Consider the following 22,700-nt stretch of genomic DNA (forward strand, 5'->3'; position numbering starts at 1 on the left):
GTTGCTTGGCTTGTTTCCATTCTATGAAAATACACTAGTGTAAACCTTGATGTACAAGCCTTGTTTTGGGTCTGTAATCTCAGTCCTTTGGGGCACAGGCCTAGGAATGAAATGGCTGCATTGTATGGCCTTCCTTTAGTACGTATTTGGAGAAAACACCAAACTTCTCCATATAGGCTGCCCATTTTTGTTAAAATTAAAACTTATTTCTCCAGAGTCATGGTGTTATTCAGATAAATGATTCCAATATAAGATGGCCTTCAAAATTTTAATTTTTATGTTGGTAGAGAAGGGAGAAAAGGAAAGATAAGGGCAAAAGAAGTGCATGTGCAAACTGAATTGTAGCACTATCCCACCTGACTCACACTCTTACTTTTGCTTCTTTTTTTTTTATCTAGTTATGGACTACCCAGGATGCAGGTGCGTTAGTGAGAGATGTATTGTGCCGATACTACAGATATTTATGGTTGAATCAATCAGTGGATTGTGTAGAATAAAATGTAACAGGTAGCTGATAAATCTTCTAATATTTCTTTCTGTTTCTGGATACTAGGTTCTATGTTTGAGCAATTATAGATCCATGAGAGAAAGAAATGTTCCACAAAATAAGGGAATAAATAAATAAGCTTGTTTTTGTCTTTTGTATCAGTATTGAGGCTTGAACTCAAGTCCGGAATCATGTTCCTTGCTCCCTCCACCCCAAGGCTAGGGCTCTACTACTTGAGCCACAGCTCCACTCCTGGCTTTTCTGGTGGTTAATTGGTGATTAAAAAAATCTTGTAGTCCTTCCTGCTGGGGCTGGCTTTGAATTGAGATCCACAGATCTCAGCCTCCTGACTAGCAAGGATTAAATGTGTGAACCACCAGTTTTTTTTTTTAAAGAAATCAAGTGGTAATAGAGGAAATTACTGAAGATAATTAGCATTTCCAGAATTAAATGGGGCAGATTACAGAAAAAAATTGAGTTACGCTTTACTTGGCCAAATCATTTGACTTAGTGACAGATGGCAGGGAAGGTATTTCGAGGTGAGAGCTTGAGAGCTTGCAAGCATTTCGCATTATGAGAATGAAACAAACACTGACACGTGCTGGAATGAAGCTGCTCCAGCATCCATGGGCCCATGAGGGTGCACTCCTGACTAAATGTCAGAGCCAAGAAATTGAGATGAAAGTGGCTGCCATTCTGACCACATGTTTCTGTGCACTAGCTTTGGGAATTGGCAAATGGAAGGTGAAACAAAATTATGGTTTTTCTCTGCAGAACAAGATCGAGCATATACAAATATTTATTCCTGAACAGAATATACCAAAATATTGACAATAGATTTTTATTTGTCATGCTGCCAGCCAGGGTTTTATCTCTATTATATAATGTGAGTATCTTAGTTTTGAAATCAGAAAGGAAGGTGAATTTTTTCCTGAAAGGTGAGGATTTTTTTTAAAAATTCACATCGTATTGATTAGGACATTTTGAGCCAAGACACAGCTTTAACTAAATCAATCAGAAAAGAAATTATCTAGAAAGAAATGGGCTAGTTCATGGTAGTGGAGGATGGACAGAAGCAGCAAGAAGGAGCGTGCTGAAGGTCTGGAGGACAGATTAGGCTTGTCTAGAAGCCTGAAGGAAATTGTGGATGGTGCTGTCTTTTTCTCTCTCTGCTTACTTAGTAGCAGGAAGTGAGCTTCAAATGATTTGCCCATTTCTACCCAGTACTAGTGGCTTTACCACCCCCCCCCATCGTGGGGGGTGATTCACCACAGTGTGACTCATTGAGTTGAATGATTCCCACAGATGCAGGCATTTACAAAGCAAAATGAAGCTGAGATGATTAACAAATAGAGGTGGACTGGCAGAAGTTTGTTTGTTTGTTTTTAAATCAATGACATCTTTGGCATATTTTGTAAAAATAATTTTGTTTTTTGTCTTATTGTACAATTATGATATTCTTATTTACTTACTTAGAGAAAGAGTCTCGCTATGCATCCCAAACTGCCCCCAAACTTGATTTCTAGCCTAGGCTGGTTTGGAACTCAGGTTCCTCCTGTCTCAAACGTCTTGAGGCCTGGGATTATAGAAGTGCACAGTCATACTCAGAAATTTATAAACAATCGGATTCTCCATATGCTTGTTCAATTGCATTGTCCTCTGTATTCTTTTTTCACTTTGATAAATATTATCTTAAGCTGGGAGTTTTGGCCTAGTGGTAGAGTGCTTGCCTACTATGCATGAAGACCTGAGTTCGATTCCTCAATACCACATACATAGAAAAAGCCAGATGTGCTGTGGCTCAAGTAGTAGAGCTCTATCCTTGAGAAAACCCAAGGACAGTGCTCAGGCCCTGAGCCCAAGTCCAGGACTGGCAAAAAAAAAGATAAATATTATTTTATATGATCAGAGGCACATAAACATTGTGCCTTTGTGTTCCTCTCCTAAGAAGTGTCCTCCTTTGGTCTCACTGTGTGTGAATGCCTAGACTACTGTATTATTTATCATGTCCAGTTATATTTTAGATTTAGCTTTGGCATATGAGAGAAAACAAGCGCCATTTGTCTCTCTGAGCTTCACTTACTTCACAATATGATTTGTTCTAGGTCTATCCATTTCCCTGGGTCTATTCTTTTTAAAGCTCTGAAAATGAGTCTTTCAGATATGGATTGACAGACATGGGGCAAGAGGGTCACATTTTAGAGCAAGAAGCCATTTAATTTCTTTTTCTTTCTTCTATTTTTAAGTTATTTATTTTTTATTAAAGAATTTATTAACATTGATTTTTACATCATATTTCAAATGACATGTTTAACAAACAAATGTTCAAAAAGGGAATCTCTATATACAACCACTGGCACTTAGTTTTTAGAACATAATCAAAATTAGGCTAAGGGTTTGTATACCATAGATACATATTAATTTATGAAATAAAACATTATGTCTGTAGAGTCATAGGTTTTTATGTCTATGTAGTTTTGTTTATATTTCCAATACCATGTCCATAGCATTGGGTATGCAAATATTGAGTCCTTTCTCTTCTACTGTTTGGATCTAATAGCAACATATTAAGGATACCATGCACCTTTTGTTCCTTTGGTCTCACTCAACATGATATTTTTATTTATTTAATTTTTGTTGTGAGACTGGGACGCAAACTCAGTATCTGACACTTTGCTCATTGGCTACCAACTGAACCCATCTCCAGCCCTTTATTTACTTCCTTTCCAACTAAAGAACAAAGGGCATAATATTTAATTCATCAAATCCAACAAAAATATAATTTGATCATGTATAATGGATGGCTAAAAACAATGTTTCATGAAAGATTTTGAAGTAGGATGACCTCTATTTTCCTCAAGATCCTTTGCTTAGCGCATTTGAAATAATCACTTCAAAGTAGCTACAGCCAAAATGCGATGGGATGGGAAGATTCCACTCATCTCAGAACAGGGAGATCTTGGAGAAATCAGAAGTAGAAAGTGCTAGCACAGCCGGAAGTCTTTCAGAGCACAAAATGAATAACCATTTGTGGCTGCCCGGTTGTCAAAGTTGTAGCCTCTTTTTCTGTCTCCAAATTTAGGTTTTCTTCCTTTGTCTGCAGAGAGAGAGTGGGAGAGAGAGACAGGGACTTAGTTTCCTTCTGGATGATCTGAAAGCAGGGATTTCTTCCTGGGGATTGGGGTTCTAGCTGCAGAGAGATGGACTCATACACCCTGCCTGCCTCCATGTTGGCCTGGCAGCCTTGAAGGCTGGAGGTCAGGAACCACCTTGCCATTGAAAAAGGCTGAGAGAAAGGAGCTTGGGGATCAACCAGACTCCCCTACAAGGATGCTCCTGTAAGTTTAGGAGAGACAGAAGATAAAGAGAGGAAGCAGGAGGGTGGAAGATGATGAGAGAGATATGGAATCTTGGAGGTGATTCCAAAAGAGCAAGTCAATGAAGGGTAAGGGGAGAAGCTCAACACAATGATGAAATCAAAAGGCTTTGTTTCAGACCCTGGGATGACACCAAGAATGAGAGGTGCAAATGACATGACCATCTGACTGTAGTCCATTAGGGTAAAGTTCCTGTTCTTTGATTCTGAATGTGTGGCTAAGGGATCAATATAAAAAACGCTATTGTATACAACTTGCAGTAGATAACTTTTCCTATATTTTGGAGCATTTCTTTGGCTACAATCCCAGAAGTGGGATTGCTGAGTCAAACTATAGGACAACTCTGACCTCTACATACAGCTAGAATGCTTTCCAAAGGGACCATTTTGTTTCATGAAGATGCCCAGCAGGCCTCCACATCTCCCTACACTTACCATTTCTTTATTTGAACATATGTTTCTTTGATTACTAGAAAGCTAAAGATCCCCATGGATTTGTTACAACTTCCTCTTATGTGGGTTTTCATTTACATACAACCCTTGAGAATCTATATTCGACTTTAGTTGTGATGAGCCTTTCTTACATTGCAGTTATTCCGATTTTCATTTCTCATGAAAGGTGCCAATATCTTTTCCTGGTGAGGTTACGTTTGAAAAACTTCAACATGTAAGTTTTTAAGATAGGTCCACTAATATACACACTCATATACATTTCTGTCTACTTTTTATAAGTTGAGTAACATTTCTATCTAGAGGTTTAATAAATAATCTTTCTCTTGGTTTGCATTAAAATGCATTTAACTCTAATCATCAGGATTTATTTTGGCTATATGAAATGATCTGAGAATTCAACTAGCTTTCCTCCTTTGCCCAATCACCAATGAGTTATTTGGACTTTACCTTCTCTATTGATCTCTCTCTCTCTCTCTCTCTCTCTCTCTCTCTCTCTCTCTCTCTCTCTCTATCTCTTCCTTCCTGTCTTTCCCTCCCTCCCTCCCTCCCTCCCTCCCTCCCTCCCTCCCTCCCTCCCTCCCTCCCTCCCTCCCTTCCTTCCTTCCTTCCTTCCTTCCTTCCTTCCTTCCTTCCTTCCTTCCTTCCTTCCTTCTTGGTGGGTTGTGGGGCTTGAATTCTGGGTCTGGGTACTTAACCTAAGCTCCTCAGCTCAAGACTATAGCTCTACCACTTGAGCCACAGTGCCACTTTCGATTTTCTGGTGGTTAATTGGAGATAAGAGTCTCATGAACTTTTGTTCTGCAATCTCAGATCTCAGCCTCCTGAGCAGGTACGATTACAGGTGTGAGCCACTGGTGCCTGGCACTTTCTTTCCTTCCTTCCTTCCTTCCTTCCTTCCTTCCTTCCTTCCTTCCTTCCTTCCTTCCTTCCTTCCAAAATCAGTTTTGTGTTCCTGATGAAATGGAGAGGAAGTTGACATACTGTATACTTGTGGATGACATGTTGGAAAGTCAAACCTATGGGGAGAGGAAAAAGGAAGGGGGGGAGGAAGGAGTGAATGGGCATAACACAGAGGACTTTTAGGGCACTGAAAATATGCTATATGACATGATGGTGATGACATGTGTCATTATACATTTGTCAAACTCCAGAGGATGTGCACTATCTGGAATGAATCCTAATCTAAGGACTTTGGGTACAAATGCTGTGCCAATGAAGATTCATCAGTTGAAGCAGATGTACCTCTGTGGTACAGGGAATTGGGAAACAGTGTCTGAGGGGAAACAGGAGGGTGTGAGCTATATGTCTCTCTCCATTTTTATTTCAAAGGTTCAACCATTTAGGGATCATCTAGGTCATCAACTGGATTGAATTTCTAGCTCTTTTGGTTTTCTTTGGGGGGGTGGAAACTTGTCACATCAGCTTAAGAGAGACATTTCCTCTGAAATATCCAGTATTCCTGCAGCAGCATTTCTATTTATATATAGAAAGAATTATAATAGAGCACCAAGAGGCTTAGGTAAAGCTTGTCAGGGTTCTGTTAATAGGGAAATCCGCTGCTCCAAGACCTTACTTTGCAAGCCTACCAGTTTGATGATAAAGTGGCCTCTTTGGGCTGGATGGAGGGCACTTTTGAAGAAGAGAGATAAAATTATTTCATCCAAAGAGCTGAGCCCACGGTTAACCAGTTCCTAGCGCTGGGGTTGAGGGTAAATAGAATCCCCTACCTTTGTGGGTACCCTGGCTCAAGTCTGTGACATCAACACATTTCAATCCCTTTGGAAGCCAGGTCCATTAGGAAATGGGGTTTTTTGTAAAACAATACCTCCTGGCTTTACTAAAGCTTGACCGTGGGCTGTCAACCAGCCATTCCGTGTCTGAGCTAGGTGAGTGTGAGTTAGCTAGCTGAGAACTGCCAGCTAGAGACTTTCAAACTCAAACCCACTGAAGTGCCACCCGCCACGCTTATCAAACATGCAGATTTCTGGGCCAATGGGAGGTCTCACTGGGTGGTCTGTAGAAACTTTCCTGACCGCTCTTTGAAGCCTGAAAAAAAAAATCCCTATAGAAGCTGCTACATATTTCTAAAGGATTCTAAAGGAACACTGGTACCTGCTTTGCTGGCACCTGAGAAAACTGCCCCAGGAAAGCGGGCATGCAACAGCTGGGCACATCTGCTCGGGTAGGGTTCTGCGTCCAGCCCTTCCCCAGAGGTCAGGTGCTTACTGATTGGTGCTCACCCAGCCCAATCGGATTTCCCAGGGGACGGCGGAACCTTCACCGCTACCGCCCCCCCTGTGCCCTGCAACCCCCTTCTGGACTGTTGGAAAGTAGTCCAGCATCACCCGCACTACTGGCGGGCGAGGGGGCCGGGGGACCCGGGATGGGGGTGTGGGTTGTGTGGTTGAAACAGACTAGTCCAGAGTCCAGATTCTTCCGAGCCATTGTCTGTCGCCCTGTGCCCATCTTGGGGAAGGGAGCTCGTTTCAGTGGCAGGCGGGGAGGGGTTCTGGGGACCTTCTTTTGTAATGCCATCGCCTCTTGTCTGCCTCTCCTGGAAGTCCACGACTATTTTCCTGTCCTGCTCATCATGGGGGCACCGTTGTCTCCGGCCGCATCCCGGGTGGTGGAGAAAGGGGCTGCGGTTAGGCTCGGAAGTTGGAGGACGGCGCACCCCGCCCCTCTCTCTCCCGCGTCCCTCCAAAACTGCGGGTGACAGGGCGACGGTTTGCAGCTTGACTCCGTGCAGGGCTCTACCGTCGCAAGGGCGCGCTGCGGGGGTCTGCCACCTCCCACCTCCCGTACCCCGCTCCAGCGCCCAGGGGTCAGGGCTGGCGAGGAGGAGGGGGGGACAAGGCGGGGAGGAAGAACCCGAGGGCGGCGACGTGGTGCCACCGCCACCCGGGAGCGCCCGAGCCCGTGCGCGCGCGCGCCCTGGCGGAGGCCGGGCGGCGGGCGGAGCCGCGGGCGGAGCGAGCGGCGGGCGGAGCGAGGGCTGCAGGCGCGCGGGCGGCGGGCCGCGTCTCCTCGCGCATCCGAGCGGCGGTGCTCGCCGGGAGCTCCAGCCCCGATCGCCCTGGACCCACCGTCTGGCTCACGGCCGCGGGCTCCGGCGAGGCTCGGGCGGGTGTCCACCGCGCTCCGGCGGCCTGGGCGCGCGGAGGGGCTGGGGGTGCGGGAGCCGCTCTCCACCGCTCGGTCCCCGCTCCGTCCCCGCGCGCTGAGCCCGGGCCGCTCGCGCCGGGCTCCGGATTTCCCTCCCCCGACTTCCACCTCTCTCCGCTTTTTCAAAAAAAACCCCCCAAACCCTCTCCGTGCGGCTGGGAGCGGCGGAGCCCCGGGGAGCTTCCTTAGTCGGGCGTCCGGAGCCAGCGCGTCTTCATGAACCCGGAGGATGTCCGGGAAGCACTACAAGGGTCCTGAAGTCAGTTGTTGCATCAAATACTTCATCTTTGGCTTCAATGTCATATTCTGGGTAAGTGGGAGCACACTCCGGGCCGTGTGTCAGCCTCCGGGGCTCGAGCCTCCGGACGCCAGGTTCCCCCCGCGGCTCGCCCGCTTTTACTTTCCGCAGCCCCTCGCGCGCTCCCCACCTCGGGGAAGTGGCGGGGGGGGGTGGGATCCCCGCACTATGGAGGTGCGCTGGGAGTCGGGGTGCGGGGTGGGGAGGCGAGGCATTTATTTGCCTTCTGCACTTGGGGCGAGAAATACTGAATCCTTTCTAGGAATGAGAGAAGGAGGGGGGGTGGGTGGGAAGAAAAGAAACCCAGGCGGAACGTGGGTGCGCTCGGGAGGAGGTGGTGGAGGTGGGGACCCAGGAATTGGGGGTGGCTTCGTAGAGGGCGAGTAAAGCCGGGAGGCAAGATCTCAGAAGAAAAAAAGGGGGGGCGCTCGGCAGTTTGGAGGCGCCGGGCAGCCCCATCCGAGTCGCTGGGGTTGAGGACGCGGCGGCGGCGGCGGCGGTGGCGGCGGCGGTGGCGGCGGTGGTGGTGGAATATGGATGTTGGGCAGGCTGAGCGGGCAGAGCCGACCCGAGGTCTACCTTCTGCCCGGGATCTGATTGGACGAGGGCCGGGCTCCGGGTGGCCGCGGCGGCTAGTCTGTGCCATGCTCGGCGTGGAGCTCGCTTGCACCATCCCCGGCTTTGTGTAGGATGCAGATGCCGGGTGTAGGGTTCTGTAATGGGCACGTAAAGAACGCTTCCTGCACGCGCTTTCCGTTCCGCTGCCAAGCGCTCCTTCTCCTCCTCCTCCTCCTCCTTCTTTTATTTTCTTTTTCTTTTTTTTGCATCATGCACTGGCCAAGTGGGCGTGTGTCGTGGAGGGCTTTATTTCTCTCCCCTTTCTCCCCCCCCACACATGTCATCGTCGGGGTACTAAGCCAACCCCCCCCTTCCCCTCCACCCTGCACAGATGTTCCAACGTGCTCGCTCTCTCTCTTGTCCTTCTTTTATGGGGAAGTGACACAGAGGGGACCCATCTGGGGGAAACCCTGGGAGAAATAAATGCCAAGAAGGTGCGTGAGACATGTTTTTACTGGGGTGTTGTGTGTATGCGGGTGTGGGGGGGCGGTGGAGGCGAAGAGAACAGATGTTCGAACCCCAAATCATGCTTGGCTTGGCACTCCAGTCTGTGCTGGGCGCCTATTGTAATTAAGCTGGGGGATCTGACTCTTCTGCTTTGTTTTGATTCTTTTAAGGCATCTCGCAAACGTGTTCAGCAGCCACCAGACAAAGACTTGTCTAGGACAGGAGAAAAAAAATACTGGCTGGGTACCTTGAGATATATATATATATATATACATATACATATATATATATTTCCCTTTTCTTCTCTTCTTATCTCAGTCCACCCTCTTTCCTCACTGCCTCCCCAACCCCCTTGGAAAGTAAAGATGGTGGCTGTGGTTGCTGGTGGTGGTTTGTAAGTTATTTTTCAGTGCAAGGTAAACAGTGATCCAACTGCAGGATCAATCATAAATAATCCAGGGCAGTCTGAAATCTGGATGTATTGATTCAGATCTCCTTTATTTTGGGCTGCTTGCTATACATATATACATAGGGTGGCAATAGTTGCCCATACTGTATAATACATTCTTTTTCTACCTGCACATACCAGGTTATTTTCTACTTCCTACAGGAGTATACTGGATGGGCCATGCATGTTTGGTGGAAGGAAAGAGACTTTATCTCATGCTGAGATAATGAGAGGAACTGGGTGCTGGTGGCTCATGCTCATGATGCTTGCTTCAGAGGAAGCTGAGATCTGAGAGGTTCATGGTTCAAAGACAGCCAGGGAAGAAAAAGTACATGAGACTCTTATCCCCAATTAACCAGCAAAAAGCTAGAGTGTGTGGAACTGTGGCTCAAGTGTTAGGGGCCAACCCCTGAGCAGAAAAGCTCAGGGACAAGGTGTAAGCCTGGAATTAAAGTCCCAAAACTGGCATAAAAATTTTAATGAGGTGGATATGGGAATAGGTATCAAGGCAATCACTCACAGACAGTTTTTGTGGGTGGGTGTTCATGGTTCTCAGGAGTACCCTCTTTTCCCTTCCCTGCCATTTAAAGCCTGCCACCAATACAAGAAGAAGTTATTTTCTTTCTTTGCTTCTCTCCCTCAGCCTCTCTGGAAATGTTTAAAAGTAGTGGGCTGCCCCATTTCTGAGTGAGGCATTCTGATTTTCTTGGAACTTGAAACCTGGTGACTTGGGAAGGCAAGGGCTGTGGAATTGGGCTGCTGGGGCATTGAGTCCAGGCCTCTTGGTTCTGCCTGAATACTTCCAAAAGTTGCCTATTTCAGCTACCAGGCAACAAACAGCACCCAGGGGCTTTCTCTGGCAGTTTCCTAGCAGGGAGTGAAAAGAAAATAAAAGATTTGGGCCTTCTCCCCCTCTCCCCTTGACAGTTTGGTTTTATTGTGTAGAGTGCAGAGGCAAATTTAGGCTTGTCTCAGGATTATGTTGCAGCAAAATCTCTGAAATTGTGGAGAGAGCTTGGAGGTCATGTAGGTTCTTTGCATGGAGGGTTCCAGAATATGGCCATATCTTTTCTGATTTAGAAGATCTTCCTGTAGGTAGGAGGTAATTTTGTGGAAAGCCTATATACCACTGAGGCTGTAGAACTAAGCAGAATTGCCAAGTATGTAGGTTTTTTTTGTTTGTTTGTTTGTTTTTTGTTTTTTGTTTTCTTTTTTCCAATCCTGGGCTTGAGCTCAGTGTCTGAGCCTTGTCCTTGGACTTTCTCAAGGCTAGAGCTCTACCACTTGAGCCTCAGCACCACTTCTGGCTTTATTCTATGATGTGGTACCGAGAAATCGAACCTGGGTCTTTGTGCATGCTAGGCAAGCACTCAACCACTAGGCCAAACTCCTGGCCCAGTATGTAGGGTTTTTGTTGTTGTTTTGTTTTTGTTTGTGCCAATGCTGGGGCTTGAAATCAGTGCCTGAGAGCTGATCTTGAGCTTCTCTTTTCTCTCTCTCTCTTTCTTTCTCTCTTTCTTTCTTTCTTTCTTTCTTTCTTTCTTTCTTTCTTTCTTTCTTTCTCTCCTTCCTTCCTTTCTCTCCTTCCTTCCTTCCTTCCTTCCTTCCTTCCTTCCTTCCTTCCTTCCTTCCTTCTTTCTTTCTCCCCTCCCTCCCCGCTCTCTCTCTTGGGTAGTGCTCTACCAGTGGAGCCACACCTTGTTTTCTGGCTTTTTGGGATTAATTAGAGATAAGAGTAATGTAGCTTTCTTGCCTGGACTGGCTTCAAACTGTGATCCTCAGATCTCAGCCTTCCGATTAGCTAGGATTTTAGGCATGAGTCATCAATGCCAGACTAAGTAGGTGGTCATTTTTGAGGGTTCTTCTCTCACCCACTCAGAACCTACTCCCTCAAAGCTTTCCTCTCATACTTACCTTATGACATCTTCTTCTGTTCTCTGGGAACTAATGATCCAGTTTTAAATTTCCCAGCTCATCAGGACCAACCTCTCTAGGAGGTTCCTTGAGTTCTATTTGATGGAACAATTCAGACTAAGATGTTAGTGGTTGAAGAACTAGGGCTAGTAACTGGCTAAATTGGAAATGCATTGAAGACACTTGAAGGAGTAGTTCTGGTAGGAGAAAACTGAATGTGCAATGGCACTGCACTGGCAGACTGAGTCTCTGCTAATCTGTAGTTTGATTATTAGTTAAATAACTGTTCTGGATCTCAGTTTCTCATCTGTTGAAGAAAGGAGGTGGTTGAATTGCAATATTCTTTCTGGTTCTGACAAGGAACAGGTCTTTTGGGTTATTTTTCTGTGTGAGAATACTATAAGATCTGGCCACTTGTGGCTCATACTTGTAATCCTTGCTACTCAGGAGGCTGATTTTCCCTGACAGGAAACTCTATGAGACTCTTAACTTTAATTTACCACCAAAAAGAAGTGGAGCTGTACCTCAAGTGGTTGAACACCACCAGCTTGGAGTGAAAAAGCTAAGCAAGGCTGAGGCCCTGTATTGAGGTCCCAGTACTGGCACCAAGAAAAATGCCCCACAGAACAAAACCTAAGCAACAACAACAACAACAAGATAAAACAGTAAGAGACAGGCACAAATGTATAAAGACAGTAGCGTGCACTGGGCCACTGGTTGAGCTACAGACTTGATCCGCTCTGAGACTTGGCTGGTCATCAGTTTTATTACTTTCATGTCTTCCTCAAAGATCCTTTTATTTTAAAAAAATGCCTTTCACTCCTTTCTTGTGGCTTGTTCAGTTGTTGGCATGGCATGCATGCTTCCCCTTCTTTGCTGTGAATCTCAAATGTAGTCCTCTGAGTCATTAAGTATATTTTTATTATTAGAATTACAGTTTCATGTGTAAAATCCGAATCCTTTTATGTAACAGTCGTAATGATATTCTGAGTAACCAAGTCAACATCTTGTCCAGATTCCTTTCTCATTAGTGATCACAGGATGATGGGGAAAGCCTTGATGTCTTTGTAACATGTTGGAACGACTGAGAGAAACTGATTTTATTAAGGGTGTCATCATACAATGACTTTTCTCAGAAGACTTGAGACTTCCTTGCGGTGGAAGAGAGAGAATGAGGTTTTCTTTTAAAGTCAGTTCTTGTGGGTGTTCAATTCCCGCAGCCCATCCCCCCCCACTAATAGTTTGCTTTGCTTCTTGGTTCTGATAATGATTTTTATTTATTTTTTAAATTTTTTTTTTTTTTTTGCCAGTCCTGGGCTTGAGCTCAGGGCCTGAGCACTGTCCTTGGACTTTCTCAAGGCTAGAGCTCTACCACTTGAGCCTCAGCACCACTTCTGGCTTTTATCTATGTATGTGGTACCGAGGAATCGAACCCGGGTCTTCATGCATGCTAGGCAAGCACTTTAACCACTAGGCCAAACTCCCGGCCCCTATTTTTTAAATTTTTATTGAAAATGCGATGAGCAGGGGTTACAGTTACATGAGTAAGGTATTGTGTACATTTGCTTTTCAACACTGTTACCAGGCAAGGAAATTAATTTGAATTCAGGGCCTCCGTCTCAATATTCTAGATATATTTTTTTTTATTGTAAAGTGATGTACAGAGAAGTTACAGTTATATAATAAGGAAATGAAGACAATTCTTGTTGAACACTGTTTCTCCCTGCCTTGTTTGTGTTCACCCTCCCGCCCCCCAGTTGTAAAGTTAATTTCCAGTATAGTGTCTTTGCTGGTCCTGGGCTTAAACTCTGGGTCTTGGCACTGTCCCTGAGCTCCTTTTACTCAAGGCTAGCACTCTGCAACTTGAGCTACAGTGTCACTTCCAGCTTTTCTGTGATTAACTGGAGTTAAGGGTCTCATGGGCTTTCCTGTCTGGGCTGGCTTCGAACTGTGATCCTCAGATCCCACCTTCCTGTGTACCATTAGCACTTGGCTGTAAATTAATTAATTTCTTTTTTTTGCTACTGTTATGCTTAATCAATTTAAACAACAATTGATTATTAAAGCTCTCAGTTCTGGGACATGACTCCTTTTCTGGGTGATTCTCACTTGGACCCAGATGGTGCTGTGGTTGTTGATGCCTCTGAGGAGTCAGTCCAGGAGCTGAGTGTGTACACATGGCTTCCTGCTGCCTCTGACTCTGGAAGAAGCTGCTTGTAGCCAGCCATGCTATGTGGTGCCACCACAGTGTCACTTGGTATCTTTTCCCTGGAAAAGTACTCCAGAACTCCCTCCCTCTCATGGGGAAACTGGGAAGGGTCGAGACCATACTGAGATCCTTGTAGGTTGCAGCCTCCTTTGGGACAGTCTGTGTTACTGAGCCTTCATTTCTTGTTCATGAAGGAAAAGATAATATAAGCAATTGTTATTGCTCCAAGGATTTGGTAAAATAAGGAACCATCACCCATGATGCGGATTGTGGATATATCATGATTGTTGACAAATACCACAGGCATGCCACTGTAGGCTATAGAACTTTTAGAATGGTTTAGGCCCGCACTTGTGTCTTGCCAGTTGATGCACATGCTTTGGAATCTGCCAAGAAGACAAGGCACATGGAATCGACAGATTTTGTTGTTACTTAGTAGAAAAACCCCTTCTAGATCGTTGGCGCCTGGGGTGACTTCTGAGAACCAAGTCTGTTTCTCTTCTTTTTCCTGTATACCTGAGGCTGCAGTTCTCTGTCACTGAGCTTTTGAATATTCTGCTCTGTTACAAAGGAAGGTTTAGCCACTGTGGAAGGTAGAGCGCTGCATCTCATTTGCTTCCACAGGGCTTAAATTCCTAAAGGAGGGAGGTTGAGGGACTCTTGGGGAAAGACAAGTAGGAAGCCTTATCTTATGATTCACTATAAATCGCAAGATGTTCTGGGATGATGATACATCAGCAGTTTATAAGTCATAATTTTTGTTTTAATTTGCTAGACATCTGTTAGCTTCAATGGCAACCATATGGGAATTTAAATTGCCTTTTGAATTGCAGGGCGCTGGTAGGAAGAAAGCTAAATATGGCTGTGGAGGTTTCAGTGGGAAAGGTGTAGGGAAAGTGGACAGACCTTGGGTTGGGGCAGGGAGTAATAACTGGAGCCCTAATTTGCTCACTCTGGCACAGTGCTGTTGTATTGTGGCTTGATAAAACACTCAAAAGGTTGAAATGAAACCTGAGGGAAAAGTTGGAAAACCAAATAATATTTTGCCACCATAAAATTTCCATGGTGAGGGGCCAGGAGTTTGGCCTAGAGGTAGTGTGCTTGCCTAGCATGCACAAAGATCCGGGTTTGATTCCTTAGAAAAAGCCGGAAGTGGTGCTGTGTCTCAAGTGGTAGAGCTCTTGCCTTGAGGAAAAATCCAAGGACAGTGCTCAGGCCCTGAGCTTAAGCCCAGGACTGGCAAAAAAAAAAAAAAAAAAATTTCCATGGTGAGGGGCCAGGAGTGTGACCTAGTGGTAGAGTGCTTGCCTAGCAAGCATGAAGACCCAGGTTTGATTCCTTGGTACCATATTAAAAAAAAATAAAAGCCAAGAGTGGTGCTATGGCTCAAGTGGTAGAGCTGTAGCCTTGAGAAAGCCCAAGGACAGCACTCAGGCCCTGAGTTCAAACCCTAGGACTGCCAAAAGAAAAGGAAAAAATTACCATGGCAAGCTCATTTCACTGGATTACTGTCTTAATGTCCACTCTAATTAGTCGCTGGCAAAATGTGGCCATGCAGCTCCTCTTCCTTCTTTTTTTCTCCTAGTCTTCCTCCTTCCCCTCCTTTTTTCCTCCTTGTCTTCCTCCTAGCTTCCTCCTCATCCTTCTCTTCCTCCTTCTTGTTCTCCTTCCCTCCCTCCCTCCCTCCCTCCCTCCCTCTCTCCTTCCTTCCTTCCTTCCTTCCTTCCTTCCTTCCTTCCTTCCTTCCTCCTCCTTTTCTTCCTTTCTCTTCATCTCCCCCCTTCTCCTCCTTCCCCCTCCTTCTCCTTTTCTTTCCCCTCCTCCTTATTTTTAATGAGAGTCTCACTTATTTTTCATGTTAGTCTTAAACTCCTAGGCTCAGCCTCCTAAATATCTGGGATTATAGATATGTGCTACCATGGCCAGGACAATAAACCTAGTCTTTTACTCATATTCTCCCCTCCCCCCACCCCGTTCCTCCTTCCCTCCTTCCCTCTCTTCTCTCCTCTCCAGCATCTCAAATCATCTCACAGGCTTATTTATGCTAGCTTTGTGATGGGTGAGGTATCCAGAACATAGAGTAGTGGAGTGGAGTCACTTTTGGTGGTGGTGGTGAAGGACTTGTTAGGGTTCATGTTTAGAGTACAATTCTTTTCTATAACTATAGCTTAGCTTCTCAGTTGGAAACATTTTAGAAGATGCTTGTTATTCCAAAAGAAAACATCAAGTAAGTCATTTACATCTGTTCATAATTGAAAAGTGATAAAGTTTCTGCATATGCCACAATTAACACCACCCACACGTGCAAAAAAGTTAGGATGAAATGTTCCTGTTCTTAAAAATAGGATGCAATAATAAATGATTATATAGTCCATTGAACATGTATAAATAAAAACTGAAAGGTTAAGAATGGTGTTCATGAGTCACATGTGTGTACATGTATCTACATACACCAATTGTCTCAAAATTTCCTGTCTTCAGACTTCTAAGTCATCATCTTTATTGGATTGTAATCCTTCCATGTGGTTATTTTCCTTTAGTCATTTTCATAAACACAGTGTGTCATGTCTGAAATACAGTAGATATTTAATAAGTGTATGATGGATGAGTGAGTTAGAGAATCATTGTCAAGTATACAGGAATTTATACTTAAGACTTCCTCACCAGAAAAACATTTTTCTTTATAATATTTTGCCAGCCTTCTAAGGATGAACCTGGGTTTTGACTACTTGGAATAATCTGTCTCTCAGAAACTTCTATCCTCATAAATTTTGTTGTATTTTACCTTTGGACACAGACCCCCAAACCTGTAGGAAAATCACAAGTGATCCAGGGAATTTGTTTTTAATCCCCAGATTTTTTTTTTTTTTTTTTTTGCCAGTCCTGGGCTTGAGCTCAGGGCCTGAGCACTGTCCTTGGACCTTCTCAAGGCTAGAGTTCTACCACTTGAGCCTCAGCACCACTTCTGGCCTTTTTTTTTCTATGTATTTGGTGCCGAGGAATCGAACCCGGGTTTTCGTGCATGCTAGGCAAGCACTCTACCACTAGGCCAAACTCCCAGCCCCTAATCCCCAGATTTTTGAGGGCAACCTGTGAGCACAGTGGCTGACACATGGATAACTATGGTATTTTCCTCAATGACCACAGTGTATTAGGGAAGCCAGGAAATTACACGGATACATTGACTACCCTGCCGAGTGCTTTGATCTCATTTAGTTGCTCAGTTGGGCCATTGATGTCTTTTAAAGCAGAGGGACAGTCCAGGTGAGAATTAGGCATCGTGTCATCTTTTTTTTTCATTCCTTCTCTGTCATCATCTTGACCCTTCTGAATACAGTCAACTAGTTGTAAAGAATACCCTTCAGTTTGGGTTTGCCTGCCATTTCCTCAGGCTTGGATTCAGCTCTGCATCTTTGGCAGGACCCATGCACACAGATGCTGTATTCTTACATCCTGTCAGTTACTACTGAAGTCTGTCCTCTTTGCTGACAATGGTCACTTGATTAAGGTGTTGCCTGCCAAGCATCTCTACCCTATCGTTACTTTTGCTCCATTGAAACGATGTGAATAGCCCATTTCTCACCAGAATTTTCAATTAATCAAGTTAATTAACATATCAATAAGCACTTATGGCCATCTTTTTTTTTTCTCCCTTGTGTGATTTCATCTTTACTCTCATTTCTCACTTTGATATTTGGCCATGGGCAGTCCTTTCATGCTAATTCTCACCTTTTTTTTTTAACTCCCATGTGTCTTTGGTAATTCTTTGCTTTCTGATAGGATGTTTTGATCACCTTTTGGAACTTCACTCTGTCATCTTTTGTGATCAGTCATTGCTCCAAAGAGTGTTGGTTCCTTTGAAGGGATAATGGTGGTTAGGAGCTAAATTTGACTGATTGGTGTACCCATTGCTGTTAGGGTGTAACTACTTTTGGGTTCTCCTCATAGACAGGACTGTGGAATGTATACACATATTTAATTTTTTTCTGTGTGTATATATTAAAACACACACACGCACACACACACACAAATACACGAGTTTGTAGAGATACCTCCAATTCCTGATATCTGATATCACAGAGTCTAATCTGTGTTTATAGTTGCTACCTTTGACAGATTTCTCTCTCTCATTATTCATAATGTTCTTACTTGATTATATATAAGCAGGCTTCAGTTATTGCCTCTGCCCTTCCTTGTGTGTCTGCTCCATTACCTGCTATTGCTCCAATATCCTGTCACAACCTACACTCCATTCCCACTCTGGCACTCTGCTGTAGCTTCACACAGAGGCCTGTCTTGCTTAGTCCCAAACAAAGAATGACCTCTCAAAGGTCACTGGTGGCTCACACTTGTAATCCTAGCTACTTAGGAGGCTGAGATAAGAGGATCATAAGATTCAAAGCCAGTCCAGGTAGGAAAGTCTGTGAGACTCTTACTTTCAACTAACCAACAAAAAGCTAGAGGTGGAGCTGTGGTTCAAGTGCTGGAGTGCCAGCCTTGAATGGAAAAAAGCTAAGGGGCAGTGCCTAGGCTCTGTATTCAATCCCTGTTACATACACAGCTGTCTGCTTTCCCATTGGCCTTCATAACTTTAAAGATAGCCATTTTACCATTTCAGTACCTTCTGTCTTCCATCTTGAAAAGCTCTTGGCTCATCCATGTGTTTCCTGTACCAGGTTTTATCTTGTCCTGGTCACGGTGGCCTGTCGCTCCTCTCCTTTGGCTACACCTCTGTTATATAGTAACTGGAATGGAATCTATCACTCAGGTAGATCTAAGTCTAGAGGCTGGAGCCTCTGCATCCACTGAGATTTGACTCTGAGTAAGTCTCACAGATTAGGTTGCAATTTTTAGTTCATCATCTGAAAAATGGAGAAAATAATTTTCCGAAGAGTCATTATCCACCAATTGTACGTATGATTCAGAGATTATGCACATGCAACCTTCTTGTGAAAAGTAGATCCTTCAATGCAAGTATTTGTATTAGCCCAGGCTAAACTGCACATACTTTCCCTGGCAGCTAGGCAATGTTGACTGCAGCTGAATTTCTAGTGAATTAAAACCTTCACCTCATTTTCAAGCAAACTTCTGTGAAGCCCATCTCACTAGATTAAATGTTCATTAGAAGCCTTAACTTTCCAGTGAACAGTTTGAATGTAGATTCCGTACTATATTTGTCTCCCCCTGAAATGTTTTATTCTGGCTCAGTGGTTTTTCAAAATGTATTTCCAGCAACTTCAGGCTTCTCTGAGAGATGCCAGGGGTTGGAGAGAGATAGTTCAGGGGTTGGAGAGAGATATGTATAGAGACCAGGCTGGGCCACTCATTTTTTTTTTTTTTTCTGTAGAAGAGTTTAGCTATTCATTTTGGTATTTCTGGATGCCATGTCAACTTATTGTCACAGTGACAACATCCTTGAGTAACTAGTTTATTCTGGGTCACAGTTCCATAGTTGTTGGGGCCTGTGGCAGCACATAGTACATTATGGTGGGAAAGTGTGTCAGAGGGAGCTGCTGACCTCATGGTGGCTCAGAAGTAAAGAGAGAAAGAAGAGGTCAAGGTCTCGATGATCTAACTTCCTCCAGGAGAGTCCTGACCTCTCAAGGCCACCACCTTCCAATAGTGCCACAAGTGGGCTCCCTAGTCTTTGGGGAAACATTTCCAAGCCGTAGCAAAAGGATCTTGCTTGAATGAAAAGGAGAAAAACAAAGGCCATTCTAGTCTTTAGTGCTTTTTTCTTTCTTTTTTAAAAAAATCTTGATGGCTAAGGTATGTTTAGAAAAAGTTACCATTTCTGGAGGCTTTTGTCTCTCAGCTTTCATCCAACGTGGTCCAACTTTTTGCCCACTGGTGGTGGTTTCTGTAGTTACGTCTGTGAGATACATCAGCAAACTGGAAAACTAGTCTTTCTGCTGGGAAGCTGACTCAGTAGCTCTATCTAGGACAAGAGTCATGGAATTAGTATTTGAATAGAAACCCACCTACAGGTCATAGTTGTGCTCAGCCAAAATTGAGGGGCAGTGGCTTGTTTGGGGGGACTAGGAGAGGTGGGGGATGCAGCTCCTCTCTCCCATTGTAGGTCAGGAGGGGTGCTGGATAAGGCAAGACGGAAAACCAAAGGAAGACTAGACTTTACCAACACATCAACTGTTGCTTTTTTGCTTTGTTTTCCCCCACCACCATCCCCAAACAAAAGTGGCCTACTTAATCCCTCATGGAATTTTTCTTAATCCAAAAATGCCAGTTTATTTTTAAACTCGAAAACCCTGCAAAGAGAATGAGAAAAATCTCTAATGAGAACTTGTTGTGCTGCATTCTACTAAGGCGCCATCATCCTGAGCCAGGGGTGGAGCTAGTTATTCAGCTGACAGGCACAGTGAAGAAGAAGAAGGGACTTTCTGACCCTCTGCCCCTTTCTTGTCCTGACTGTTCTGCATGTGTCAGCTCTGTGGACTCCATTGACCCATAGCAAGCTGTCATGCTTTTCTTCCAAAATCAACCTCCCTAAGTCTGTGGCTCTGCAGGGAGAGGCGTGGCTTGCTGCACAGACGGGCGTGGCTTGTTATGGGGTGGCCTCTTAAGAGTTCACACAATCTGCAATGCCAGGCCAAGGGTTGTTCCTCCTCACCCCCTCCCGACCCAGATTTGCAGCACTGTACAAAGAAAGGTGACAGCAAGGCAAACACAGAAGACAGTCATGGTATCGGCTAGTCTTCTTTAAAAAGAAAGTTGTGTACACTGTTGAGGTTATGCACGAGTTTTCTCATTGTTTTCTTCTTAATACTTCCCCTTTTCTCCTTTTCTGCATCCCTCCCTTCCTCGCTTCCTCCCTTCCTCTTTTCTTTTCCTCCCTCTTCCTCAATTCCTCCTTTTCCCCGCCTTCCCTCCTTTTCTTTCTCTCTTCCTCCCTTCCCCCTTCCTTCTTCCTTCTCTCTTTTCCTTCCCCCTCCCTCCTTTGTTTCCTCCCTCCCTCTTTCCTTCCTTTTCCCATTTCTCTAAAAACTATATTTTTTTTAATATTAAGGCTGAAATAGAAATAAAAACAGAAATAGAAAATAAATAGAAATACAAGTCTGTTGAAAGAAGAAATATCTGAATAAAAATCTATATTATATTTTTTTCTGACAGTTTATTGAGATTAAGCATGCCTCCTAGAAAGAAACAAAGCACAAACAAACAACCCAAAGCATAATGAAGTGCAAACCTTGTGGTTAGCCTTGTGATTTTATCCATATGTATATAAAATATGGTTAATTACAAATGGCAAGGTTTAATTTTTAAGTATATAATCACAAAGCTCAGTCACAAAAATAGATTTGGAAATGGATGGCAAAACATTTGGCTCTCCTCAATGAGGAGACAGTGATATTCTACATCTCTTCCAGCTACTAGTTACTATTTGGGTATGTATTACAAGACATAGGACTCTTTTACTTGTGAAAAAAAATGTTTTTTTTTTTCTCCCTAAATTGTAGTTGGCACTAAGACTTGAATTTCTAAAAAATCTGGAGGGAACAGCTGGTGCTCTAATAAATATTCAGGCCAGCTATTTTAATGCTTTGTACTCAATTAAGTAGTCCGAATAAAAGTGGAACACTTGACTTAAGCATTTTCCAAAGTATAATGTTTTGCTTCCAACAAAAATTTCCCCCAGTGTTAATATTTCCCCTGAAGCAGCCTTCAAACTTCATTCTTCCAAGTAGGTGGTTGTATTTGCTTATGATGTAGTTCTTGTCCCCAAATAGTTCTGTTTTGAGCTGTGATACAGTCGGTGAGGCTCAGTACTTTCAATGATGGGCAATCCCCTCTCAGGAAAGTTGTTTTTTTAATGGGAGTATCAGTACTGAGGACTGAACTCAGATTCTCACATTGCCAGGCAAGTGCTCTACTGCTCTAGTAATGCCCCTGGTCCTGGATAATTCTTTATCTGGCCCAATATTAGAGAGTGACATTTATGTCCTTTACTAGAACTCTGGTGATTGGCAGACAAAGGTGTCTGTTACTGAATTTGGGCTTTAAGCATATCTGGGTTTTTACTCAGCCCTATTTCCAGGCTTATGGCATTAGGTAAGTTGTTTCTATACTCTCTACTTAAGTCTTTTCCTTATACATGAAGTGCGTGCTTAGTAATGTTTTGGGTACGGGTGATTGAACTCAGGGCCTCCCACATGCTAAGTAAGGACTTTATAAGCAAGCTACATTCCTGTCCTAATTAATATTAAGACCAAGGATCCATCTCAAGAGTCTGAGGATAACGAAGTAAAAACTTATAAATTGGCTGGAATCCCCTACACGTATTCTAGCTTATGGTTGTTTTTCCTGCCTTCCTTTCAGCACCATTAAGATAATCTCACTTTGTTACATGTGTTTTTTTTTCATTCTCTGTAATGTTCTGCCTACATAACTGCATTCTCAAAATAACTAAAGGAGAAAAAGAGTAGCCAGTGTTCACAATGTTCTTTTCATTGTCTGCGAATGGCATATAATTCTTATCATAGAGACCAGACCATGAACTCCCAGCTATTGTTGCTTGTTAATTTTCCCCCCTTTTCTTTACCTAGAGTCATTCTTCATTTTCTTTGCAAAGCCACAAGTGTACCGTCCCACATTAGTATTTTAGGAGTTTCAGGTGATCAGTTTTTATGTTATAGGTCTAATACCTGAGTTGGCAGGTATTGGGGAGGGTACAGGGTGGGAGGAGGGGAAAAAGAAGCATTCTGGAATGTTCCACATGGCTGTAACTATATCTCTTCTGGTTTTGTGTGTGTGTGTGTGTGTGTGTGTGTGTGTGTGTGTGTGTGTATCATAAACACTGCCTGTGGTGTCAATTCTAATCCAGCCTCATTTTCAGGCTGTAAAGAGTCAGTGATGCAGATAGCTGGCTCTTCCCTTTTATGTTCTTCAGGAGGTCACAGGAGTCAGAATTTTGGCCTTAACCACCTGGATCATTGACTGACTGGGCCGCCCATCTTAGTGAATGAGTGACTGACCAGCCTCTCTCTGGGACATAAATGGGATGGGCTGAGAGTTTGTTTCGTGCCCCTTTGCCCCAGGATTGTTACATGATGCAGAAGACATAAGCTGTCATATCTTCAAGCATAACCTTCTTTCTCACAGCTCACTCAGTTGTGGGAGGAGAGGGCAGAGCATGCAAAATAAAGGTGTGAGGTGCTTGTCACTCATTCCCAATTAGCAGGCATGCTGGGAACTCCAATCTTCAGGGTGAGAAGATGGAGGAAGGGGACCATTAAGTCAACTTAAAAAATTGCTGTAGTATTCATTTGT

General features: G+C 44.1%; 1 protein-coding gene across 1 annotated transcript in view; it reads left to right on the forward strand.

Moving 5' to 3' along the window:
- The first annotated feature begins 7,360 nt into the window (after window positions 1–7,360).
- Tspan5 (tetraspanin 5) overlaps window positions 7,361–22,700 on the forward strand; it is a 125,972-nt gene continuing 110,632 nt past the window's right edge. Inside the window, exon 1 of the mRNA XM_090356783.1 lies at window positions 7,361–7,791. Within this exon, the coding sequence (XP_090212909.1) occupies window positions 7,711–7,791 (81 nt within the window). The 5' untranslated portion in view covers window positions 7,361–7,710. The remainder of the gene's footprint in view (window positions 7,792–22,700) is intronic.

The sequence above is a fragment of the Megascapheus bottae genome, chromosome 23, assembly GCF_031878675.1.
Source record: "Megascapheus bottae isolate mThoBot1 chromosome 23, mThoBot2.hap1, whole genome shotgun sequence".
Classification (NCBI taxonomy): Eukaryota; Metazoa; Chordata; class Mammalia; order Rodentia; family Geomyidae; genus Megascapheus; species Megascapheus bottae.